The sequence below is a fragment of the Dromaius novaehollandiae genome, chromosome 10, assembly GCF_036370855.1.
Source record: "Dromaius novaehollandiae isolate bDroNov1 chromosome 10, bDroNov1.hap1, whole genome shotgun sequence".
Classification (NCBI taxonomy): Eukaryota; Metazoa; Chordata; class Aves; order Casuariiformes; family Dromaiidae; genus Dromaius; species Dromaius novaehollandiae.
Window position 1 is genome coordinate 8,936,576 of NC_088107.1, and position 25,409 is coordinate 8,961,984.

Consider the following 25,409-nt stretch of genomic DNA (forward strand, 5'->3'; position numbering starts at 1 on the left):
GCAGCTCCAGTTGCTCTTGACGTACTTTCACAGGTAGCTTGAGCTACTCACCTTAATCTCCAAGAGGATCCTCATGAAGGGCAACTTTGGCTAAGTATGACTAATGTCCCTAAGGCTCACTCTACAGACAGTGGAGAGATAAGACGCTACTTGAAATGCTTCTGCATTTGCCTAATGAGAAACCCACCCGTCTTGGGCAACAAGGGAGGGAGTCTGCAGTGATTAGTCTCATTAGGCCCCTACGAATGCCACTCCAACATGAAATTGCTAGCTCCGAACTACTCAAGATAGACTCATTAGGAGAAAGTGAATGAAAATCCAGCCCTGGTATTTAACAACCTACAAGGTGTCATTTCTGCTTGGATGACTCCTTAACCTTTGTACCTTTTGTGTGGCTCACTCAGTTGCTCTTCACAGTGTGGAGCCCATCTCTCTCCCATAGCCCCTGTCCTAGTCTTCTCTTAGAAACCGTACAAAGTTGCTCACTCTGTATTATTATGAATAAAAGCCTTTTTCTCTAGTTAATAAAACATTTTATTAAGTACCCTCCCCTGCTCCCATCACGCGTACTTCAGCACCTGTTAGGTATTAAACCCAGCATCGTCAAAGGATGTTACAAGAATTTCAGTAGGATTTGTCTATTAATTCCCTTAGCTACTTCTTAAACTCCCATGCTTCAGAAAATGCTGGCACACGTCCTTCTCAACAGGTAACCACTAATGAAATTATCCACCAGCTGCTTATGCAGTAAAGCTCAGCTGATCTGCTAGAAGGAGCCCTCCTCCCCCCACCAACAAAGTACTGCTAAGAGGATGGGGCTTGGAGCTGCTATCACGTGCTGACGACGGCTGAACTAGAGGCACATCAGTGGATCCTTGTTCCTCCAGAAGGTAATGCACAGCGACCACCTGCCTTAGAGCTCTCCTGGACAGGACCTAGATATGTAGCCACACATTTCAGTGTCTGCAGCACAAGAAAAGGCACATCCACAGCAAAGACATAATCTGTGCGTTTGTGATGTTGCCCCAGAAACAGGTATAAACTACCTCAAACAGATGAAGAATGCTCATTTCTGTATTCTTTAGGAGCCAATATTTACTATCAACATTTCCCTCAGCCTACAGCTTCCAGGAGATTATGTGTTAACATCTTCAAGACTTTCTTTGGTACAGTGACACATTTGACCCCTGCATCTCAACAGCTGCAGCACAAGACACAAACATAAGCAATATAGCCTGCTCACTCAAAACATAAGCTAAGCAGTGCAGAGTGATTATACATACACATTTCCAGGCTCTGGAGCAATGAGTTAAAATTCAAAGCTTCAGTCCTCATTGTTAAAGCCCTATCAGGACAAGCCAAACTACCCCAAGGGCCATTTTGTCTTTGCAACCATGGATGCAGATTTCCAGTCTGAAGGAAATTTTTTTTACATAAATAACGTGTGGAAATTTTGGCTTTGGAGCACCTACAAGATCATGCAAATTTTACACCTCCTAGCAACACCACCTTCATACAGAAAACCCATCTCTGCTTTATAAGCAATTTAGAGGCCTGCCTCCTCACACAGATGCTTGCAGTGATAGTATTCATAGAGCATTTCATTTTTACCATTTCCTTTCATGTGCATGTGAAGATGAAAGACCCAAAGTCTGACCAACAAACATCGTTTCAGCCATATCCTAACAATAGCATTTCAGGAAGGTGCTCAGAGAACTGTCCTGAACCCAGTATGAACATGATGCTCCGAGCTAACAACAGCACAGATGCAGGATGACCTTTGACTGTACCAAGATGGGTCTGTGTATTTTGCTTTGGTTTTGCTGCTACTTGATCAAGACAGTTGCACGTATCTCCTCAATAATTTAAACTGACAGAGCTGTGCTGGACTCTATATCAATCAAACCTCTTTGTCTAGGCAACATCCTTCTGAAAAAAGTATCCAGACTTCCTAATCTGTGCTACTGAGTTTGTCAGACTATGGAAACAATCTCTAAAGGGCTGGATAGAAAGCATCAACTGGACAGTCTGAAGGATCACAGTATGCTTTGGTGGAGCCATGTCTGTGGTCACATAGCTCCTGCAACTATTGTTCTTACAGGAAGGTGTTTAAAGAAAAAAAGAAATTAAGATTCAGCTACCAACTTTCCATTTCCCACAGCCATAACCAAAGCAGGAAATGATTGCTGCTCTCTCTTCCTGCCTTCCCCATTTGCACCCCCAAAAAAGCAGCAAACACTCGCTTCCCTCCCTCTCCATCACTCAGGGCATGCCGGCACACTTAGGAAATCATTGGTGCAAATTCCAAACAAGATTATTTATCCTTAAAGAACCTGTTTGACAGCAAATCTCACTCCAGTCACTCCCAGGCTCTGCAGCTCAGCACAGATAAATAGGCACTTATCACCAGCTACTAACAACTCCATAAAGCATCTTCCTACCTTTATTCCCCTATGATGCCTGCACACACGTGCACACATACATATGCACTCCACACACACACAACATTCAGAGAAGAGTTTTTTCTGTCCCCACCTGCTTTGTTAAAGGTGACATGAAGCCTCAAAATGCATGCATTAGTCTGTCAAGTAAGTGCTTATGCTACTATACTGCCTTTCCCCTCATTCTTTCACATCTTCATCCATTCTCATCTTCAGCTGTAAATTTTATAAAGCAAGGGCTTTGTGTCTTTATCTGCATTGTAAAATGCTATGCTATCTAAAACACTTTGTAGATAGTGAGATGGTGCAGAGAACTATACAGTTTTTCAAAGACATGCATGCAATAGAGGAGAGCTCCAAAATGCCAAAGCAATTGGGGCTTTGTACACATAAGCCAACAATGCACTGACATCTGAGAAGAAAATACTCAGAAATGGCTCCTGTGTAAAGCTCTGAAGTACTGAACTCAAGATTTAAGAGTTCTGTATTAAGAGTGGAGGACATTAAAGGCCCTGTAAGTTGTTATTATGAATTCACACAAAAAGCTGATGGCTTAGAGAACCAGAAAATAAGTAAAATCTATGGGTAAAGCTTGGGCCAGTGAAAACTAACAGGATTTTTGCTGTTGGTTGGCAAGTGATGAGGATTCATCTTCAAGGCACTGACTCAGGCAGCGCACACACCTTCCTGCGTGATCCGGGCTGGAATCAAAGGCACCGCTGTGCCACAGGTCAGCAGAACAATCGTGAATCCAGACTAAGGCGCTGCTTGTGAAAACAAAGCCTTGCAGCTTTCCACAGGCTGCACAGTTGTGCCAGTTTTGGTCTCGTCCAAATACTCTTTAAAAAACAAAAATAAAAAGACATCTGACATGCATCCAAAGGCTCAGTAGCACGTCAGGAAAAGACCTAATCTACAGTATTTAATAAAACTTCTCCTCCTTAAAAGAAATAACAAAAAACAAAACAAAAGGACTCTCGTTCCTTGTCAGTGGGTTAACAAAAAGCCTGCCCATACAACTAGCCCTGAAACGGTGTGCCAAAACCCTGACAAAGCCTCGTACAAAGCAGGCTTTGGACAGGAGTGCACCCGAGTGAGACTTCCTTTTCCGAAGCATCCCTAAGCTATGGACAGATTTTAGCTCCGCTGGTGGGATGCACTTAAAAGGAAGAGTTTTTTTTGGTGTGACCTGATCACAGCAACTTTAGCAGAACTTAAATCAGTGCCTTTACCGATACATATCAAAAGGTAGAAAGATGCCCTCCTTTAATCTTACAGCTTCTGTTTCAATATGCCAGGGTGGAATACATCTGCTTTGCTGATGACAGGTTTTGGCACCTGCTGACGTCCCATTAACTCCAGTATCATGTTAATAGACAGCAGCAGCCAAGAAGCATTACTTGAACTCTTTAAGTGGAAAGAGTGAGTCCAAATGAGAAATGATGTTCCCAAATATATCAGTAGCAGAGTAAATGTGGATAGAAAAGAACCGTAAGTAAAGACCATTTGTTTTGTTATTAAGAGCTAAATGATAATATAAAAAAGGGGGAAGAAGGGGGATCTAAAATCCAGCTCTCCAGTAGCAACACAAAGGAAGTGGATTTCTGCAGACACCCAAAGTTGAATCAGGCCATATCTGATTTCAATCAATTTTGATCATGACAATTCTGATAAAAGGAGATTGTGAATAATCAGGAGATAGAGGAACTCATATTCTTTAAAGAAAGAAAGAGAGAGAAAGAGAAAATGACATAACGGTCAAAACAGTTAAGCAAAGCAAAGTCCTACTAGAAAATTCAGTAATATTTTCTTAGTTTCACACACAAAGGAGACAAACCTGCAGCAGTCTGTAGCAGAATACTTACAAAAAGCATTCAGTTACCCAAAAGGCAGAAAGTCTTATTACCAGAGGCTGCTACTAATTTAATCCTGAGAAGAGAAACCTCTCAGGAATGCAGACATGTACTGTAAATCTTTACAGACATTTCTCTTCATATATACATGCATGCACACACATATGCACACAACTTGCATATCTCCTCATTAATTTCTTCTGCATATCAGCTGTAAGTCTAACTTTAAATTCAGTAAAATAAGGAAGGAAATATTAAGAAAAAAATTATTTGAGCGCCTAAGTGATAGTGGAATCAAGGGCATGAAGCAGTTCGTCTATATAAACAAATCACACTTGAATACCTTATTTTCTCCTGATCAAATTACAAAATTAGTCAATGAAGATTGTACTATATTTGGGCTCAGTAAAGTATCTGATGGCGTCTCAGAAAAAGCCAGCTTGAAAAATTAATTCAAATTGGCTTGGCTATGAGTACTGTCATAAAACAATATTAATAATAACAGTAAATTTTATTTATGAAGCTGTGAAGACTGGCAGGTGGGTACAAATGCAAAGCAGGCAGCAGGCTGTAAAGAAAGGGTACTAATAAAATAAAGTTTCAAATTGGAGAAGCAACTTGTTACAGGGATCCCGTTTGCCCGACGGCAGGGCCGGCAGGGACCCTGCTCCTCATGCAGGTCCCTTAACAGCAAATTTCACAGCATTACGTGACGACGACTGCACCTACCCCGCTGCCCCCAAGCCCCTTGCCAGCCGCTCTGCCCTGCTGCGGCATCGCGCTGCGCTTTCTAAAGGGACAAGCACGAGAATTTCACTCTTAAAAAAAAAAATTAACAATAATAAATTTTGTTTTTAAATGAAAAAAAAGTCAGAGAAATTATTTAAGGAGGCTAAAAATTGATAGTCCATTGTCGCCTTAAAATCAGGGTTTTTTTTTTCATATTTGTATATTAAGCATTTCTCCTTGATTAAAAGGAAAAATTGCGGCTTAATAGATAATGCCATGCTAGTTCTTACCCCTCACCTCCATCAATCAGAAAAAAAATCGCATCTGTTACAAGCCCTCGGGAAAAGGAAATCCTCCGCTAACCCGCACAGGCAACGCGCCCGCGGGCCACAGGAGATTCCCCTCCCGTTTCCTTCTCCCCGGAGCAGGGGCGACCGAGAGCGGGCAGCCAAGCCCGGCGCCAGCGGGAGAAGCCGCGGGGGTCTGGGGCAGCGGGGAGGAGGCAGGGCCGCAGGCGAGCGAGGGCCTGGGGTTGTCAAAGCCGCGCGAGGGACCGGGCACCGACGCGGCAGGGAGAAGACAAGGCCAAGGGGGAGGAGGGGAAGAGCGGGGTGGGCAGTTTCCCTCCGCCATTTCCCGGCGTGGAGGTTTTCAGTCAGTCGAGCTCTGTACCCGCTTTTTCCATCGGTGCCGAGGGGCGCTTTGCTGTGCCTGCACCGGGAGCCGCTCCGCCAGCACGGAGGGGAAACCAAGGCACGGAGGAAACAGCACAGGCGGCTAAGCCAAAACATCCAGCGTGGCTACTTTGGCAGGAGGTGCCGAGGCCACAGCTGAACCGCCTTGCAGCCACCTCTCCACAGGAAAAGCAAGCCCCTGCGAGGGGCCATATGTGCCGGGTAAAAATAGGGAGGATCCCAGAATATCACCCCCCATCGCTGGGGAAAAGCTCGCATCGGCTCCCCCAGCCCACGTGGGAAACGCTACGTGGTGGTGGCCACGTCTCCGTATCTAGCTGCCCTCCAGAAAGCATCCCAGGGCTGCACCGAAGCCGCAGGGCCGGACAACCGCCTGGGACCGAGGAGCGTCCCCAGGCTCCTCCGCCGCTGGGGGAGATCAGCCAGGCAGGACAGCGCGCCGCGTCTCAGATCCACGTCTCTGCACCGTGAGAAATGCTTCTTAGCCCAAGGACAGCAGCGATTTTACCTGCCTCTTCCCGTGCCGGCTCCACTTAGCGTAATGATTATTAAGTCCTGTCAGCAGATATGAAACCAATGGATGCAGCTCCACAGGCAAGCGCTTAGAAAGCCGCCGAGACGCCCCTGCTTACAGGTTTTCGTTATCCATCTGGAAAATTGCGGATGTCACAAGAGCTTTTAGAGCATCAAAATGAAATCGTCTTGTCAGCAACAAAAGGGACAGTTTCTCTACCCCGATCCCAGCAGCTGTCGCACTGCCGCGGGCTTTTGTGTGAGCGGCAGACGCTGCGCCGCATCAAGACATAGACGCTGCTCGCGCTGGGGGAGCCCTCGCCAGCTCGCTGCCCACTCCAGACTAGCCGGGCACCAGGATCTCCCTCTGTGCCATGCTTATTTTACAGTGAAGCAAGATCAGGGTGAAAGACAACAGTAGTTTTCCCCTCAACCCTGATTCTCAGCCTTTTCTCTGACTCTTGATTGCATCAAAAGTCTAGGAAAAACTTCTAGTTTGCTGAGGAAGATAAATCACGCCCTGGGATAGCGGGAAGCGAGTGGTACAGGTTCCCTGATACCGCCCTCCGTTTCAGCTGGTTCAGGTTGAATGAGAAGCAGCATAAAGCACTTTTAATCCATAATCCAGGTAGAGCCGTCCATTTTCTCTACCACAATGTTTTTTTTTTTTTTTTCAGTCCTCTGTTTTCTGAGGCTGCCACACCACTTTGGCTCAGATGGCATCAAAGGCAGATCGGGCAAAACCACCTTTCTGAAGGCTGTTCTTCTCAATGGGGCTCTGGACGAAAATGGCTTTTCCTTCTTCCACAGGCAAACCTCTCTCTGGCCACAAAGTGAAGTCTTTCAGGCAAGGTAGGGGTATCCAGAAAAGCCACAAAACCACCTGCTGACGCCAATGCACGTAGGATACTGGGCTGCAGTGTAACAGTCCTGACATGAAATAGCCTCTTCCAGTAAAAGTTATTAAGTGCTACAGCCGCTGGGCTGAGGTGAAACAAAACAAAACAAAAAAAACAAAAAAAAAACCACGAGGAAAAACTGTTCTGCAGTTAGTGTGGCACCGACAAATACAGGGAGAGAAGGAGGCCACAAGACACAGGACAGCTGTGAGCAGTAACTCCATGTCTTCTCCTGCTGCCAAGTCTGAGATGCAGGGATCAAATATTCTTTCAAAACAGCGTGAATTGGAGCAAAGCACTTTGACAGCTGGCAACTGGGCTGGGGCAAGATTTCACGGGTGCGCTGGGCTCCATACCTGGCACATGCCAGGTTCACTTGGTACCTCCCAATGCTTTCTGTTGGCAGCAGGACCTCATATGCATAGCCCGAAGGGAGATTTGTGGCAAATTTAAGTGGCCACAAGCAACAAGACCTCCTGGCTCCCTTTTCTGAAAGACAAGCCAGGCTCAAGGGTAAACAACATCCCGTCTTCCTTCATTATCCAGGGCCCTGACACCAACTGGAGACCAAACCAGAAACTGGATTATGACCACCACCCAAATACATGATATTAGAATCCAAGTGTGATTTTTTTCTACTGTGCACAAAATATTGCCAAAGCACCTGCCTTTGGGTACAAGGCTGGGCATTATTTTCTGGTCCATTAATTTTTAATAGCATAGCTGTAGATCATAATGAGATGCCCAAGTATCACGTGGGGTTCTGCACTGTTCCCACCTTCATCAGTAAAGATGCTAAACACTGGTGCTGCTGCTGGAGTTTTTGGGGGCTCTCCAAGATACAGGCAGGCTTATTACTCCATGACAAAAGATACAAGTTAGAGATGGAACAAGCCCACTAGATCATCCCATGCCCGTTGCCCTCTACAATTTGCTTCATCGGTGCTTTTGCCAGCTGAAGCTTACACAACCCAAACGACAGCTCCTATCCTTTCCCTTGGGAGGCTGTTGCACTGTCTTTAAATTTCTAGGCACTCCTTAAGCACATTCAGCCCAAGCACAGACTCAAGCAACATAGTTTTCTTACTTCCATATTTCTCTTCAGAAGTCCCAAATGCTTCCCTTGCCAATCCTAGAATTTACATTGCATTCACCTCACCAATTGGTCATCCTTTAACCAAGAGCTAGCCTCTCCTATCCTATGGCTTAAGGGAGGAGTGCTGGATCTCAGCAGCCCTGGCTAAACAAGGCATAAATCAACAAGGATCCTACAGCAAGTCACGAGGAGGAGAGATGATGAACTCATCAGGGGCATCCTCTCCGAAGAACATTTGTCAGCATTAACAGTAGCAAAATCTTTTTCAAAGAATAATTGGACAACTGCAGTACAAATTACAATTAAAATATTAATTAAAGCCCTTTGCTTCTTCCCAAACTATCTTGCACTTTATTAAAGCCACATCAAAGTTGACACTTAGTTGCCTGGTTGTCAGCCACCTTCGGAGAGGCATTGAAGACTGCATGGTAAGTAGGGCCTGAGGAAACAATCTTTTCATCAGATCAGTCATACTGGTAAGAGGAGAGAGAGAGAGAGAGAGAGAGAGAGAGAGAGAGACTGTCCTGATGCTGTTTGTGGTATCTGTTCTGTAGATAAACAGAATCATTCAGGCTCTGTGCTGTCAATCCAGCCTCTTTCACCAAAGCAAAACTGAAGACAGACAGACACCGCAGCACTCCAAGCAGTATCACAGGTTTGAACCAGAGAGGCAAGGGATGACCAGGTAGGAATAACGCTGCCGCAGTGATGAAACGTTCTGAGGACTAACACCTTCCTCGTGGTCCCTGGGGAAGGCTGTTCTGATGATTGAAGCTAAACAGCATTGAATTTCACAGCTGTGGAAGTGATAGATGCGAGTGGCTGAATGAAAAACTAGCATGCCTCAGTTGCTTCTGAATCACAGTGGATAGAGGAAGTCTTCCCAGGTGCTCCAGCGTAAGGGAAAGTAGCCGTGTCTTGTTCTAATCCTCTTCCTTCGGAGCCAGATGCAAGTTTGTGTCCACGATGTACCTGAAAGTAGAAGCCTGGCATGGTACCACGTGTGGCAAGGTCACCACCTCCTGCTGGTGCTCGGTGACCCAGTGTCCCCTCCAGTCCTGAAGCTCCAACCTGCTGCCACTTGTTCATATTTTGCTGGGTGAAAAGGAGACACACCGCGAGCCTGGAACTGAGAAATCTTTAAAATGGAAAAGAAAACCTGGCAATGCCTTTCCACCAGTTTGACTGGGAGTTTACATCACACCAAATCACAAATAAGTTGAATGTCACTTGTGTGGCTTTTGACACTCTCCCCCTAACATGCAAACCACTCATGACACAGCAATGAGAGAGCCGCTAAGGAAAAGCTGCCCAGTACAAACGCAGACGCTGTTGTTGGGCTCCTTTTGTGTGACTGGTGCACTCCAGGTCAAATACTCAACTGAAATTAGAGCAAATGAATGCACCTGTGAGTGAGGAAGGCGAGGAGAGGGTGGGGAAGTCATGAACATGGAGGAAGAACCTACAGGAACTCAACATGAAGGAAGCTTGGGGCTTCCCAGGTCACATGAAAACTACTGATGTGACATTTTTCAACTGCTTTTAGTAATTGCCTCAAATAGGCATTTATGTTTTGTAAAAAAAAAAAAAAAAAAAAAAAAAAAATGTAACGGATGCTAGCAAAATGCACTGACCAGCTATTATCATTTCCTTTATAAATAACTTATTAATGCTTCTGGGAGTGGGAAAATATTTTATTTCTAGATCTAAACAGTTGCTGATCTCTTACTGCCCCTTTCCCCTGCAGGTTGCTCGAGGCATCTCTCCAGTCCCCTCCAAGGGTGGTTCCCTGTCCCTTTTGAGCAACAAAAAGCATATCTAGCACAAGGATAACAAGGCTGGGATGAACTGGCTGTACTCCAGTCTGGGCTGGATACTCCCAATTTTGCATGGTAGCTGGGCTACAGCAACAGCACCCTGCCATCTTTTGAAGGTCTTCACTATAAAAACAAAGCTGGAAACAAAGGAAATGGGATGTGAGCATTAACGGCTGATGTGAAAGTGGTTCTGCCTTTGCAGAACAGAAGACACAGAAGTCCTTGCCTTATTCAGCACACTAGATGGGGAGGTGGTATCTCTTGAAGGTTTGTCAAGATGCCCAGCGCTACAAAGCTGCACTGCATTTTTCCCTTGCTGCACCAGTTAAGGACTGTATGCTTAATGGAGGGTGAGGCACCTGTCAATTCACAGTGGTGTTTGCCTTATCACCTTGAAACCACTAAATAAATAAATAAATAAATAGCATAAACTGAACTTCAGCAGAGTATAAACAGGCATTTATAGAGAGAAGCCCCAGTGAAACCCCATGCCCTTTCAATCTACTTCCTGGCCAAATAAAACCAAGTGCTACTGAGCACAAGACTTGCTTCTAGGGACTTGTCAAACAAATAGAAAGATACCAACAAGAAAAGGCCTTGACCTCAATACCAAGTGCTCGCTCTGCCTGCTGATTTCAAGGGGATGGAAAGGAGTTCAGTCTCCTGGCATCGTGGGGCGGGAGCCTTGCGTGTTACAGGAGCGGGTTCAAAGAAAGCAACAGCAATCAGCCCTCTACCAGTGCTTTAGGACTGTTCAGTGCACATCCCTGAGCCACCGTGGTCAGGCAGGGTTTTTAATGTACAACTGTTACTCTCCTGTAGCCATAGCAAGACTAGATGACACTACTTGGTGCTCTCGTTCTTCCTGCTCCTGCTACATGACAGAATCCCAGGAGGATGAAATGAGAGGGCCTTGATCACAGATTTCTCCTGAGCAACTAATCCTGAAGATAGAGCCTCTCCAAGCGGCAGATCCTTTTTTTCCGTTCCTATCCAGCTGCAAATAAATGATCAGGGAAAAAACAACCAGCACATTATTATAGCCAGACCTGGCCAAGGCAACGTAGATCAGAATTAAGCCTCATCTGAACGGTAGGTCATGTCTCTTGTATATTTTTCCCCCTTTAAAGCTTCAGTGATAATTGCATGATGAAGTAGGAAAGCAAAAAAGAGAAACAAAAAACAAATCAACACAACCAAAAAGCCAAGCATCTGAGATATCTTTGCAGGAGCTGGTCCTCTTGAATCAGAACCCTGGAATTGTTCTGCAATCGACTCAGCGGACAGTTACCATCTGTTTATGGAAAAAAATGTTAATAACCCCCAATCATAATCAAATAGGCAACCACTTTACTTTAAGTACCTATTAACTAATGCTAAATTACAATGGAACAGCTCTGCAAGTACTTCTGACATTCACATGCACATCAGCAGCACCAGCACTCTGATCAGGGCTATTAGAATAAATATCAAATGAATTGATAGTGATGCGATTCCTAAAACATTACAGAAAGCGTGGGCATATTTACTGTTCTCTTCTTTCTCTCCCCCACCCCCTTGTTGATTCTGCCTATTCAGAAAGAAAATATGGATATGTATTTGTACAGACATGCATAACACCCACCAACAGCAGACCCCGTGAAAGCTAGTTCCCATGTGTTTCATTTTGTGTCGTAGGCTGAGTTTCCCTATGGATTCTCTGATACCCGGAAAGGCTCAAGGCATTTCCATCAGTGGGGCATTACCAGAGTCGTCATCCTCTGCTTAGCCCCTTAATTCCATGATGCCTGTAAAAACATAGCATCTCCTAAGTCCTCCCCTCTCTCCCCTGCCTAGAGGTGGCCAGCAGCTCCAAAGGCTGCTGCAGAGACAGAGGAAAAAACAGGCAGCCGGCGATGTATGCACACACACAGTTGCACACGCACACATAGACACAGTGAGATCACACGCCTTATTTCTTTACAAAATCAGATTAAAAAGCAATGGATTCTCAGAAGCTGTAACTAAGTCTGAACCATTAGCTGGCCCTGTCTCCACTCAAGGAAGAAACCTCATTTGGAAAATGTAAGTAGTTTTTAATCTCAGAGCTCAGAAAACAGTTCATCTCAGCATCTCTTGTCTCTGGATTTTCTCTAGCATCTTTCTCTCCACATTTTTGCAAACTCAATTTTTTTTTTTAGTTGTGTAGCACCAGGAATACATCACACAAATATGCATGAGCACGACTTCTTTATCCCAAGGCGCTTGCAAACATAACAGAAAACAGGCAAAAGGAGCTTATATTTTACTCCATCAAGCTAAGCATTTATATAGCCTCCATCCCTGTGCCATCCAAAGACTTTGTTAGTCCCAGGATTTGTGTCGTTATTATTGTTTTATGAAATTTCATTTTTGTTAGTCCCATGACTTCTGTGTGACTTTTTATTATATTATGAAATTTCATTTCCTGTCATCTGCTGGGATTATATTTTGATGGGAAGACTTGGGTTTACGAGATTTCCGGTTACAAGTCTGACCCCAAAAGGTGAGGTGTAAAACACTCCATCTCCAATGGGTGGTCAGGAGACTCAGGACAGAGCCCTGAGTCCAAGTAGGCAACAACCAAGAAGAGGATGCAGGACATCTTGCTCCCAGGCTGTCCAATTCTAACTCTAAAATTCACTCCCCTTGGAGACAGCAGTAAATTGAAGGGCCCCGACTCCCAAATCCATGCTCTGCTAGATCATGTTCCTCTTTCTACACTAATAGAAGGTTTTAAAAGCATCTCAGTTCCTCCTTTGGATAGACTAACCTCCAAACTGTTACAGCACATATCTGTGACTTTCTTAGTTTTTGTATTCACTTTTCCTGGCTGTTTCCCCTCCACTGCCTCTTTTACAGAGGCGCTTTGTTTGCCATTGTCCTTCTACCTCCACCACCCCAGGTCCGGTGATCCCGCAGCCCCAACAGCTGCCGATAGCTGCTTCAGCCACCTCCATATCCCCCAGCCACATGAGCCAAAGTCAAAAGAAAGCCAGAAAGGGGATCTGACATCTGTGATCCCATGTTAATGAATGCCCTCTCTGGAGGAAGCAAGGAAAGGCAATGAGGATGGCATGCAGCCAGCCTCCACAAGCTTAGCCGAATGACGCCAGTGAGCCGGGAACACAGTACGTTAGAGCCCACTTAACAAGGAGCTTTTGTTGATGCCTCTGCTGCAGCCCGTCTATTGTGCATTTGGCAGGGCAGGCATTTCACAGCTTTGCTGTTGGCTGTATCAGTAGCCGGGTCGTAACCAGGCTGGCAGCTCTGCCAGGACTCCCATGTGAGTGTCCGAGAGTGTGCCACCAGCCGGAAGGGAATGCATGGGGACACTCCATTCTTTCCTGGACCTCCACCCAGCACATGTGCCTCCAAAAGCCCCAAGACACAGTGATCACTTTTTCAGCAAAGGCAGCTGGGATGTTGCCCAATTTGCAGCCAGTTACCCCACTTCTGCAGACTGGTGGGCAATCCAGACTGCCTCAGGGGCACTTCACAGACCAACCTGATCTCCAACCTTGTCAGTCCAAGTACATGCCTCTTTCTCTAGGAGATAAACTTTCTGCTTAACTGCTAGGAGATGCAGGAGGAAAGAGACGTGCTCATAAAGACTCATGAGGTACTTTGGGTAACACGTCTAACATGAGCACACAATGTTCTGTGGCTGTAACAAAAACAACAGGAAAAAAACTGCTCCTACGGTCCTGCCAAGCTGAAATTTCAACAACAAGTAGCAATGTATCAGCTGTCTATAAACAGTTCCTGATTCAGGGAATGAGGCACTTTCCCAAAAAGACTCAGGGTTTGGACTTTTTTCTTAGTAAACGATAACGTGTTGAGTGCCGCACAGGATGGTTCTTGCCCAAGAATTAATTGATAATGAGTGACCCAGAGGAAAGTGCAAGCTCAAAGGAGATGTGAGGGTGGCTGCATCCAGTATATGGGGACAGAACAAGGTAGGACCTCTATGTGAACCCTAGGAGAAGAGATCAAGATCACTAAGTAAAGTGATTTGATGATTTGGACAAGGGCATCATTCCATGAGCAGAGAAAAGAAAAGGAACAGCAGACCATTAGCAGAGTGAAACAGGAGACACTAGGGGAAAGAGCCATCCAACAAGCACAGGACAAACAAAAGCCTGAAAGTATAATTGCCAAGCTGGGACCATCTGCAACAGCTCAGCTGAGACTGTGGAGGAATCTAAGGAGAAAGTTGGTCTCTGGGGTCACGGACCTGCAGAGGAGCAAAGGAGGAGAGTTTAGAAACTGCATTTCGGAAACAGTGGAGGGGACTGTGATATTTCCTGAGAAGGCCAGAAATAAATGAGCTGTAGCTGCCAGGTCAGGCCATGGCCAGGGTACCACTAAGCATCTTGGCCACTGCATGAGAATGGAAGAGTTGCATTCATGTCATGGATGCAGAAGTGGCAAGGTTTAGTAGCAAGCCTGACACAAGGAGGGGAGATACAAGCTGAAGATGTAAAGCCTCGTACCGTGGCACTTGACATTGGTGCTATGGCAAAAGAAAAAAGCAGAAGAGACAAAGGGGAAAGTAGGATGCTCAGAGCTGCTTCTCTGTGCCAGCAATAGACAGCTAAGGCTGCACAGGGCAGGAGAGTCTGTGGGGAACAGAGCTCAGGTGGCACGAGTAGTCAAAGCACAGAGGGAAAGACCTGCTGGACACTGTGCAGGGAGCTGGGCTGGTGGGAACAGGGGACACCACAGTGTAATTTTCACCAAGGCCAATCAGCCCAGGAAGCTGGCCTGGCAGCGCAAACACTGCTATTCCAGATCTCAAGAAAGCGAGGGTAGCTGCTACCTCTGCTGTAGGTACGTCAGCAGGAGCACATCCGCACTGGCCATCCTCATCCATTTTCCCCCTGACGCCACGCAGTCTCTGAGGCCACGGTAACGCAGCAGCAATCATTTCTGACAGGCCACCCACACTGGTGCCTATGAAACTTGTGCCTGGTTAAAGCCAGAGATATCTTCCTTGATTTTAAAGATGTATTTAATCTCTGCCAACTCTAAGCAATGTTACAGATAAAACTTCTAGAAACTCTGCAGAGCTATTGTTTAATATCAGAACTGGAAGAAATACAGTACAGTGAAGAGGAAAGGCGGCTTTTCTGGTTAAATGTTTTTGCCTTTCAAACACAGCACACACAAGGACCCATCACTGCACACCTCTAGTTTCCAGAAACTCAGGATATCCACTAACATGTTTATTTGAACCCCTCTGAACACGTGTGTGCATCCATTCACCAAGACTGTTTACTCATACAATGGTTATTTCTCTTTGATTCTCCTATTAAGTAAAAAGAGTTGCTTTTCTTTTTCGTGTTTGTATCTCCAAGTCCCATCAGCGGCAAATGCCCAAGCACTTTACAAGTGTTCTCTGACAAATCCCACCAGAAGGCATGTAACATCATCCCAATTTTACAGATGGGAAAATTACAGCAGAGACAGAGGTTAAGACAGCTAATTGCCTACGGACACAAAGTGAGTCAGTAGAAGAGCTGGGAACTGATCCCAGGAACCATGTCTTCCATTCCTCTGCTCCACCCACCAGTCAGTGCACCCTTCCAGATGGTTCCTATCATTGGACATACGGACTAAATATTGCTAAGTTGGTGTAGAAGATTCGCTGTTTAATCTAAAGTCCTGTCTCCCGACTCCATAGGATGCGTAGGGGAAACTCCAGCCAGAATCCCATCTGGACCCACTCAGGAAATGTCTCTAAAGCAAACAAAGATCTAGGCAAGCAAAATAAATGTTCCCAAACCTATCCACCTGCCCTACAACGCAGACTCCAGCAAGGCCAGGAAACAGGCTGCAACTCATGAGCCCTTGAAAAACTGTTTACCAAAATCTGTCTTCATAATGGTGTAGGTATAAACCACCAAGTAGGCTGGTATCTACTTTGTCATGTGAAGTCTCTTCCTCCAGCCTTCACTGGACACCACCAATGCCCCAAAACTGGAGATACCAGCAGAGGCACATAAAGCAGATGACACACACTGATTCACTCTCTCTGGACATTAGCTCCAGCACATCACAAAAAAAACCATCACTGGTGCTGGGAGGCCAAAGAGACCAGCTCCACATGGCAAATATCAGATGCCTTCTCCCTTTGTTATCACTACCAAGCACACCTGAAACAGTTCCTAAGTGGGTGGTCATGAAGCAGAGGAAGAAACTTTCCAGCAGAGATGCAGCAGAAAGAGACCTTCCACACCACTGAAAGATCTGCCGGCTCTCTTAGCACGGACCTTACAAACGCACTAGCATCTCATCCTCATTCACAGACACAGATGAAGTATGCCTGCCTTTCCAACAGAAACCAAAGCAATTTCACATCCTTCTTCCTCCTTCACACCCTGCCCTCTGCACTCAGTGCAACATAAAGGGAAAATCATCTATCAAGCTCACAAGAAAAACCTCATCCAAGCATGCACTCTTCTGAGTGCGGCCACCTCAATGCATGGCCAGAGGAAGCAGACTCAAAGCTCTTCTGTGGAGAAACTGTGGGTCCAGTTTTATGCATTGACAAGGAAATACACTGTTCATCATTAACACATATGCATGCTTCTCCCCACCTTAAACTTAACACATGCAAGTCAGAACCACCAGCCCTCTTATCTCCGTTGCTCTCTAAACAATGAACAGAAGAAGGTTGGACAACATGTTCTTCAGAAGGTTTTGCACCAATACTGACAACACAGGAATAAATCCATAACACCTTTCCACATGTGCTATAAGAGCTGTGCAATCCAGGAAGGTGCCTCCTGCTAGAAGAAAGCGCCTGCACGTACCTTTCATCCCAAACTTGGACCGCCGGCCATACTTGTTGATCATAATAAAGAGGACCACCAAGAGGACACAAGCAAAAGCTGCCAGCCCAACCGCTATGGAAACCTGAAAGGAACAAAACTGAGAGTCAAGGCAGAGGAATTTAGAAGTCTAGACTGGAAATATAGGTACCTCCTTGCTCAGTTACCCTTCCTGTAACTCATACCGCCTGCTGTGGCCACGTGGGTACCAACAGTGGAGAAAAACGCAAGTGAGAGCAAAGAGCTCTGGAACAACTCAGAAGCTTCATGGGCTGTTCCCACTACTGCCTGGTTTGAGATCTCTCTATGATAAACAGTGCTGTTCGGGCAGCACTTTTCCCCAGCCTCCCACTACACACATCTGCAGGGAGAGAGGACCTCTGTTCCTCCCTCTTCCTCAACACCTGGCCTTTCCCTCAGCACATGACATCGTGATCGTCCCTTTGTGACGTCACCACCATGCCACGTCACAGCAGCAAGGCCATGCTAACCTGAGATGGGAAAAGGCAGGAGCAGCAGAGGGTTTTTAAAAAAAAAAAAAAAATTATAAAAAGCATTCCTGTCTCTGTCCAAGCATCACTCAGCAGAAAGAATGAGGGAAAGTAACACAACAAAAAGAAAAGAGCAGAAATGAAGTAGAACTGCTTTCCCCCCTCCCAGATATTTAGTTTTCCTGGAGCCTCCAACAGCTCCCAATTTATTGTAATTTTTAGAAGTATTTATACTACAACAGCATCAAAAGTCCTTCACCAGAACTGTGGCCCCACTGTGCCAGTGTATGAGCATTGAAAAGAAACCCTTGCTGCCCTAAAGGGTTTAGGGTCCAAAGCTTATTTTAATATTTTTGGATATTTATTCCTTCAAGCCTTTACTCAAGATACTTTTGTTGCCCTAATATAAATAACAATTTCTTCGGCATTTGGCCAATACTTCTCCTGTATTAGGTCTTGTGCTGCACCTAGACCTGGCTTCCTTTTTACAAAACTGTGTTCTTTTATTTTTGAAAATACATCATTTAACAAAAAAAAAAAAAAACATTATTTCATTTTGCAACAGTTTTCCCTGCTCTTGATACCTTAGCTATGATATTTTTCAGTTTTTTGTTTTACCATATGCTGTTTTCATTCCCCAGCTTATTTTCTGTGTTGTATATTTAACAATCAGTGCACATTACTACCACAGTCCCACTTTTCAAGGCTTTTATTTTAACCATAAGAGAATTTCAGCTGGATGAAAATTGAAACCAAGGTGGACTGAGCTTTGTTCATTCTGTTAGCATTTAGTGGGTTTCAAGATCCTAGAACTTTCACAAAATTAGAGCAATCGTATAAAATGCTAATTTTTCTTCAGCAGTTGTACTCCCAATATATTTTTTTTCTCTACACGGAATCTGCAAATGAAAGAAATGTTGAGATCTGGTAAGCCCTGGGCTTTCTTTTCTCTTCCCTTTGTGGCATGCCCTTCAGAGCAGGCAAGGGGGCAAACTGGCATTGGCAAAAAAGAACCAAACTAGATCTGAGGCCCTCCCAGGTCTAAACTGTTCAATAATTCCACGAAACATGCAATTGCCTCTTTGTTTGTTCTCTGGGTGCTACTTTTTTAGAGTGAGAATTTCTGATCCTGGCAGCAGCAACTTCACAGGATGCCTTATTTCAAAGAGCTCACTAGTTCTGCACTGCAAACCCAAGAGGCTCACATGGTTCATGTCAGTATTTTGCTTGCCTGGCGCAAGCCACAAAATCCTTCTGATTGTTGGCTGCCTTATATCACAAAGGAAGAGATTTTTACTTGCAAACATCTCAGCACAGCTGCAGCAATGTAAATACCATGCCACCACTAACAAGAAACACATACAGAATAGTTCTGTAAAGAGGATAGGACTCACCCCAAAAGTGTCCTCTTCTGGTTTGTGGGTGACAGTGATCGGTGGGGTGGGACTCACTTCATAATCACCGACTGAAACCAAAACACCAAAGACAGAACATTCAACGTGCATCCCACAGGACTCTCAAGGCATCAGCATGTCCCCAGAGGCAGCTCCCTACCTAACCCTTCCTAAGATGGCCTTCACCCCTAGAAGCAGCTGCAGCTTTTTGTTTCAGAAGGCAACGGAGCCAACTAGCAGAGAGGGTTCCCTGACTCCTGCCTCTGCAACACTGCAGGACAGCAGAGGAAATACAGATCAGGATGCTGCTGACGCCACTCCAACCTTATAAATGAGAAGCACTAGGGTTCCTACTGTCCCAGGGCAGGTGGCCTTCACCCCGAGCTGTCTCCTAGAGCTTTCAAAAATCTACTGGGCTAAACAGTGCTACAAATTGACTGACTCTAGCAGAACTTTATCCAAAGAAACAGTTACTTGGATGTTTTTAGGAAAATAAATAAATAAGTATATATATATATAAATATATATATATGGGTAAAATCTGGTGAGGAGACTCTATAGTTGAGCCCTACTTCTCTTTCCCCCTCCTCGCTACAGCATATCCTGTACATGGACCATGCTTCGCAACTGTTTTGGGGGGTTGGCCAGCCTGGATCTGGTTAAGGCCCCTTTCTACCACACCACCATTAGCTGGTGAGAGTTTGTGCTACTTATATCTGGCCCTGCCATTTAAGGCCCCAAAGACCGCTTTTCATTTCTACTACAATAGACAATACACGTCTCCTTGGATCGTACTAACCAGACACACTGCCAGCTATGAACGAAGACCAGTCAGGCACGCCAGCCACATCCCCACCACGACAACCCTTGTGCTAACATGACGACACCTGCTTCCTCCTCCCCAGGAGGGACCCTTCCTCAGCACCTCACACAAGCAAAATGAGCCTCTTCCTAGCTCTAGAGATTACACTGCTGATGAAAAACCTCCCCTAGTGTTTTGATCATGTATGGGAAAGCCAGAGCTTTGCAACAACCTCAGCTAACTTGCACTGGGGTTTCCCGACTTTCCCTCCAGGAGCACATGGATCACAGAGGAAAACACAACAGGATGCAACGGGCAAAGAGGCACTTACTTGAGACAAAGTTATCCGTACTCTCTGCAGAAAGGACAAAGAGAGAAGCAAAACAGTTAGCAGCATGATAAAGGGAGAGTGGTCTCATTCACAACCCCTCCCAGCCACATTCCACCACCCCGTGAGCCCAGGAGGGAGCCCAAAACATTTCATAATTTGTCCTGCTTGACAATTGTAACTGGAAATCTCTCCATGATGTACCAGTGGGATGTGCTGGAGGTCAGGGTCGAGTGGACACGGGCTGGTGGGAGGGGGGAGGGCCTTGGCCTAAAATAGGAGGGGAAGGATGCTGCTGCAAGGTCAAAATGGAGAACAGTTAATACCATGCCATATTGAGATTTCAAGTGGCTGTTAAACAATTCCACTTTCATTAGCACTGATGCCAAGAAGGCAGCGTGTTCCCCAGGATGCCGGTCTTACGGCCTCCTCTGTGCTCTTGGCAGCCTAGTGCTAAGCTGTCTTGGCTCACCCCTTCCTCTCCTGAAGAGCCCTGCTCCCTCGCATGCTTGCCCTGCTCCTGTAGCAGGGAGGGGAGAGGAGCTGGATTAAGCGGTTCTTCCCCAGCTGGGAGCCTTCCTTCAGCTCCTCCAGCAACATGTGCCAGACACCTGGGGCCAGCGAGAGGATTGGAGGGCAGCGAGGATGGACGTAGAGGGGAGAGAAGCAAATTTTGCCTTGCACGACAGTCTTCACCTCAGCATAAAGTCTTACAGGGACAAGGACCAGCTCCCAGGGAGGACAGATCAGCTGGGGATGGGAGTTGAGAGGAGACTCTTCATAGTCCCTGAAACCCCGGTGAGTCACTATCACGAAGGCTAGTAAAATCTGTACTGGATGCGGAGCCACTGGATGCCCCGCTGCCAGTCACTCACGTCGGCAACCTGACTGCTTCAGTCTATTCAGTAAAGCTCCTCCAGCTCCAGAGACAGCCAAAGTCCTGGATGACGAGGTCTAAAGCTCTCAGTGACACTCTGTTTACATAGCATGATAACAATGTCAGCTTTCGATTTACTCGCCCATGTAAGAAACTGAGCCCAATATTAACAGGAGTTTACACAGCTTTGCTGGCAGAGAGCTGCTGGAAGGATGTTGAAATGTTCATGTTAAAGTACGGCTGAGGTTTGGAAGGGAATCATAAAACAAGCCCAGTGTGACAAACATGGCTTTCCAAATGAGGGGAAAAAACCTGAAAAAATATTTTTGTTTCAAGTTGAGCACAAGCAAGTTTCCTTGGCTTTTTCTAGCAAGAGAAAAGGATTAAACAAGAAATATTTCATTTGGAGAGTTTTATATAAATTTTTTAAAATCTATTAAAAAGGACAGAGTCTACTCATAAAACATTTGCTTCTTCTACATTTTCTCCTTTCCATTTTTATTTGCTGGACTAAGCAAACTAAATAAAAACCTACAAACAGTTTCTCTCTACTAAACCTCACTATTTTTTGAAGCATAAAGCATAACCAAGCAATTTTGGCCAGCTTGAGTTCTACGGAAAGTTCCCAAAGAACTCAAAACTCATTAAGAGGGAGATAAATAAGTGAACTTTTGTGGATTAAATAAGGAGATAATTGCCCATGGTATAGATGCCAATAACAACGTGTAATGAGATTTTGATTGGGAGCTGAAGCAGATCTGTCCTTGGAGACGGGCAGGAGGGGCAACAGCTCCAAGAGCCACAGCATCGTGGAGAGGCAGGATATGGCACATCAGCTCCCATTCAACTGCTGCTAGCACCTTTCACCTCCAACTTGGGAAGAAAAGTACCACCTGGCTCAGTACCAATAACAGGGTAATAACTTCTGGATCTAGACAACGTGCCCAACAGTTCTTTTTCCATGCTGACATGGAGTCTTCCAGAAACTACACTTTCATTAATTAATACTAATATTTTCTTCCTGGATAGTTACAGCAAAATTCTTGCATGCATGAATATCTATAGGCAATAAGCTGCTTGAATGAACTACACTGGGGAACTTTCAGTTTGTGGCATTTTCTGGAGAAGTCTACCTTCAAATGGGAAATTATAAACATCAGCTGTTTTAAGTGTTAATGTCACCTTTGGCAGTGGATGGAGCAATGAACTTCAAGGAAAGCAAATTACATGCTGGATTACATTGACAGGGTCTGCCTGAATGAGGAACGGCTTGGGACTTTGGATCAGAGGAAATAAAAGAAATGGGTCGTTTCCTGCTGGAAGATGGTTCAGGGTCTGTAAGTACTCCACACGCACGACACATACAAGGCGTGGGTGAAGATGTGTTCACAAGGGCAACATTTTACGTATGCTTCACACAAAAGGATTCTCCCAGAGCCTTCAACATAAGAGGCTCTTCAGACATTAACATGCCTTCCCACATCACAGCATTTCCACAATCAGCTCTCCAGAAAAACAGATCTGTCCCCTTTTCTGAAGGTCCAGCACCTACTTAGAGCTGTCCTCATTTCACGGGCAGAGATAGAGTCACAGAAGTGGGACCTGACAAAGCTGAGACTGTAAACCTGTGTCTTTCTACGCCCACCTACGTTTCATAAGGTACTCTTCCTCTCCAGAAGCAAGAAACGTAAATAGGTCAGATAGCCAAAGAGGGCATCATCCTTGAAGCTTGAATACAAGTTTTTTGCTCCCATACATATCAGTTCGTTTGTTCAATTGTCAGATCTTCAAGGCAGAGATTTAGGTTTGCATTTATGATATCTGACCTGCAGGAAAACTCTGTGTACATATACGGTGTGATATAAATAATAAATGAGACTACCATTAGTATTTTTCTATATTTAGAAAACGCCCTATTTTGCTGGATTTTCTTGGGCTGCAGGGGCCAATTTAGAGCTGCCACTTTCTCGTGGTGCTGTTCCTGAAGGCAGTAGGAAGCACAGCTCTTAACTCTGCGATGGCCAGCATGGGGCTGCAATGCGGAGAGCAGACCGAGACCCTCCACACTCCTACAAAGCCAATAGGTCACTACAGACATCTCTACTGAACTCCCCAGAGCTAGATCTGTGTCCTCAAATGTTTTCCTGCAATTAAGCCCTACTGATTCAATGGGGAATTCCAAAGCACTGGCTAAGAAAACCTGGCAAACAGCTGATGCAGAGCAACTTATTGAGCCCCCTTTTTTTTTTTCTGGGGGGGGAGGGGGTAGAGACTGTCATCCTGAAGTTGCACATATTATCTTTAAAAAGAAACGAAACTTGACGCTACCACATCCAGCTATAATCATTTCACAAAGGAGAGTCCAAATAAAAAAAGGAAAGAGCTGCACCACTTTAAGGGGCTTTGCTTTCTTTAGTGTATAATTAGCAATCACAGAGAAGAATTTTACTATCAAAAAAGTGGTCATCCTCTTTGCAGGCCCTCAGAAAAGATCTAAAATAATCAACCTATCCTATATCTTTCTTTCTCTGAAGTTCCTAAAGGTCTTAAAAAAAAATTCTGGAATATATTACAAAACGAAAAAACTAAACCAGTTAGTCTCTTCCTTCTCGGTGAAATTTGGCTTGACTTCTGCCAAAGCTCGAAATTAAATTCTTCCTCCTCTTGATATGAGGAAAGTAGAATTTCCTGTTGTTAAAGTGCTCTGGGAGCTCGCTCTCTATGCTAGTCCACGATATGCACCTGATCAGAACCAAGGCTCCCAGCACAACGTTACACTGACAGGTTTCAAGAGAACCATGAACTCTGGGTCACAATCTTGCATAGCTGCTGAAAACTCCACAACACTGAAGTCACTCTTGGTGCCTCACCTGGTGTTCTGTATACTAGTTCTTGCATCCCAGACAGATACCAGTTTAGATAAAACTACATCTTGTCTCATGCTCGCACCTCAAGGATTTCAGTAGATCTGATTCTTCTTCACCATCTTTCTGAATTTTTGTGCAGTGTTGATCACTGAGTCAGAGAGTTGTTATGACACCACTTTAATAGTGGAATCATACTTGTTCGGAAAAAGCTCTAGAGGTCCCCTCTTCCAAATTCCTGCTCAGAGAGAGGCCAGCTTGGATTAGGTTGCTCAAGGCCTTGAATAGGTACAAGGATCACTGATGGGAGCGTATTAACATCTTTGGATTGCAACTGTAATGATATAAATGGAATATCCTACCTGGAAAGGGCTTTTCAAGGAAGTGTCCTTTGATGGTTTGGTTGGCTGAGCCCAGCTGGTTGGTGGCCACAATTGTATAGTTGCCATTATTGTAGTGAGTGGGTTTGTTGAAGAGCAGGCAACCCTCTGACACTTCCCCTTGTTGGTAGAACTCCATGTGGATGATCTCTGTCTCCCGGAGGACCTGGCCATTATGCAGCCAGTGAAGGGTGGGAGCTGGGTTCCCATGCACTGCAAATGCAATGCAGTGCTCCAGGTGCAGCACCGGCTCCTCCAGGGTTAGGATGCGAGGGGGATCTAGCAAAGAGAAACACATCAGAGTCACAGCACTCCACCACCCACATCACCTCTCTGCACACCATGGAAATTAAGACCGCTGAGAGGGTAACTTCCAAAATCCCTTGCTCCTTCTACCTTTCCTGTGGATGTCTGCAAAGGAGCGCTGAGCCACAAGAACTGCTCTACAGAAGGATGTTCTGAACCATAGCTGTGAACCATAGGGTATGAGTTAACTGCAGTGCTGGTCCCGCTGCCAACTCAGAAACAATTAAGCTTAGAGTTGCCCAGGCCACACAGCCACTGCTGCGCTCCTTCCCTCAGGGGATCACGCTACGGCAGCATGTTCACGTTAAGAAGGACACTGCAACACAGTGCTCTTATGTTACACATGTAAGGTGTCTACAGGGGCTCTCCAGTCACACTGAGCCATTGGTACTCAGCCATTCAAGCAAATATTCTCCAGTGGCTGTGTGTCCTTGGGGGTTCTGATTGTCTGCATATCCCAACCACTGAACATCCTCCAGGGGTGTTTCAGTTAAAGGGAGAAGAGTAGAAGAGCAGAAAGAAAAGCTAAGACTCCACCCGCAATTCAATGCATGCGAATTGTCTTCCCTCCTAAGACATCCCCAAAATTCAAATTCTGCTCCGCCATCATTTCTGAAACCCCAACTACAACATTTACATGTAAGGTCCCAAACCCTGAGGCTGACAAGGTGTGAACTAGAACAGTTTTGTGGGGCAAAAGACACAAAAAGATTTACATCTTCCCTAAAACACTCATTTTCCTGACAGCATCCAACTGCAAAGACAATCCACTGGGCATCCACAAGGAACAATAAAGATCCACCAACTTTGACCCATCTTTTGAAAACAAACAGAACAATCCCCCCCCCCCCCCCCAAAAAAAAAGTGAATTTTTCAGACAGTGAAGGTGGTAGGAGAGCACAAGGTGCAGAGCTGCTGGGGGCTGAGCAAGATTTTCTCACCAACACTCAGATATCCCGAGCCACAAAGCTGCATCCCAACCACTTAGTTTCACTTGTAAGCCTCGATCTGAATGCAGCTTATTCACGTCTTCCTGGAAGGGAAGATACCAAAACAGGCATCCACCTACA

At 45.4% G+C, this 25,409-nt stretch overlaps 1 protein-coding gene across 2 annotated transcripts in view; it reads right to left on the bottom strand.

Moving 5' to 3' along the window:
• The window catches only part of NTRK3 (neurotrophic receptor tyrosine kinase 3), a 245,009-nt gene that overhangs the window by 140,108 nt on the left and 79,492 nt on the right, over positions 1-25,409 (bottom strand). For both annotated transcript variants that reach the window (XM_026121296.2, XM_026121297.2), the window contains exons 8-11: positions 24,016-24,312; positions 19,916-19,939; positions 18,783-18,853; positions 16,880-16,982 (exon numbers count right to left, since the gene is read on the bottom strand). In XM_026121296.2, coding sequence (XP_025977081.2) covers positions 16,880-16,982; positions 18,783-18,853; positions 19,916-19,939; positions 24,016-24,312 — 495 coding nt within the window. The remainder of the gene's footprint in view (positions 1-16,879; positions 16,983-18,782; positions 18,854-19,915; positions 19,940-24,015; positions 24,313-25,409) is intronic.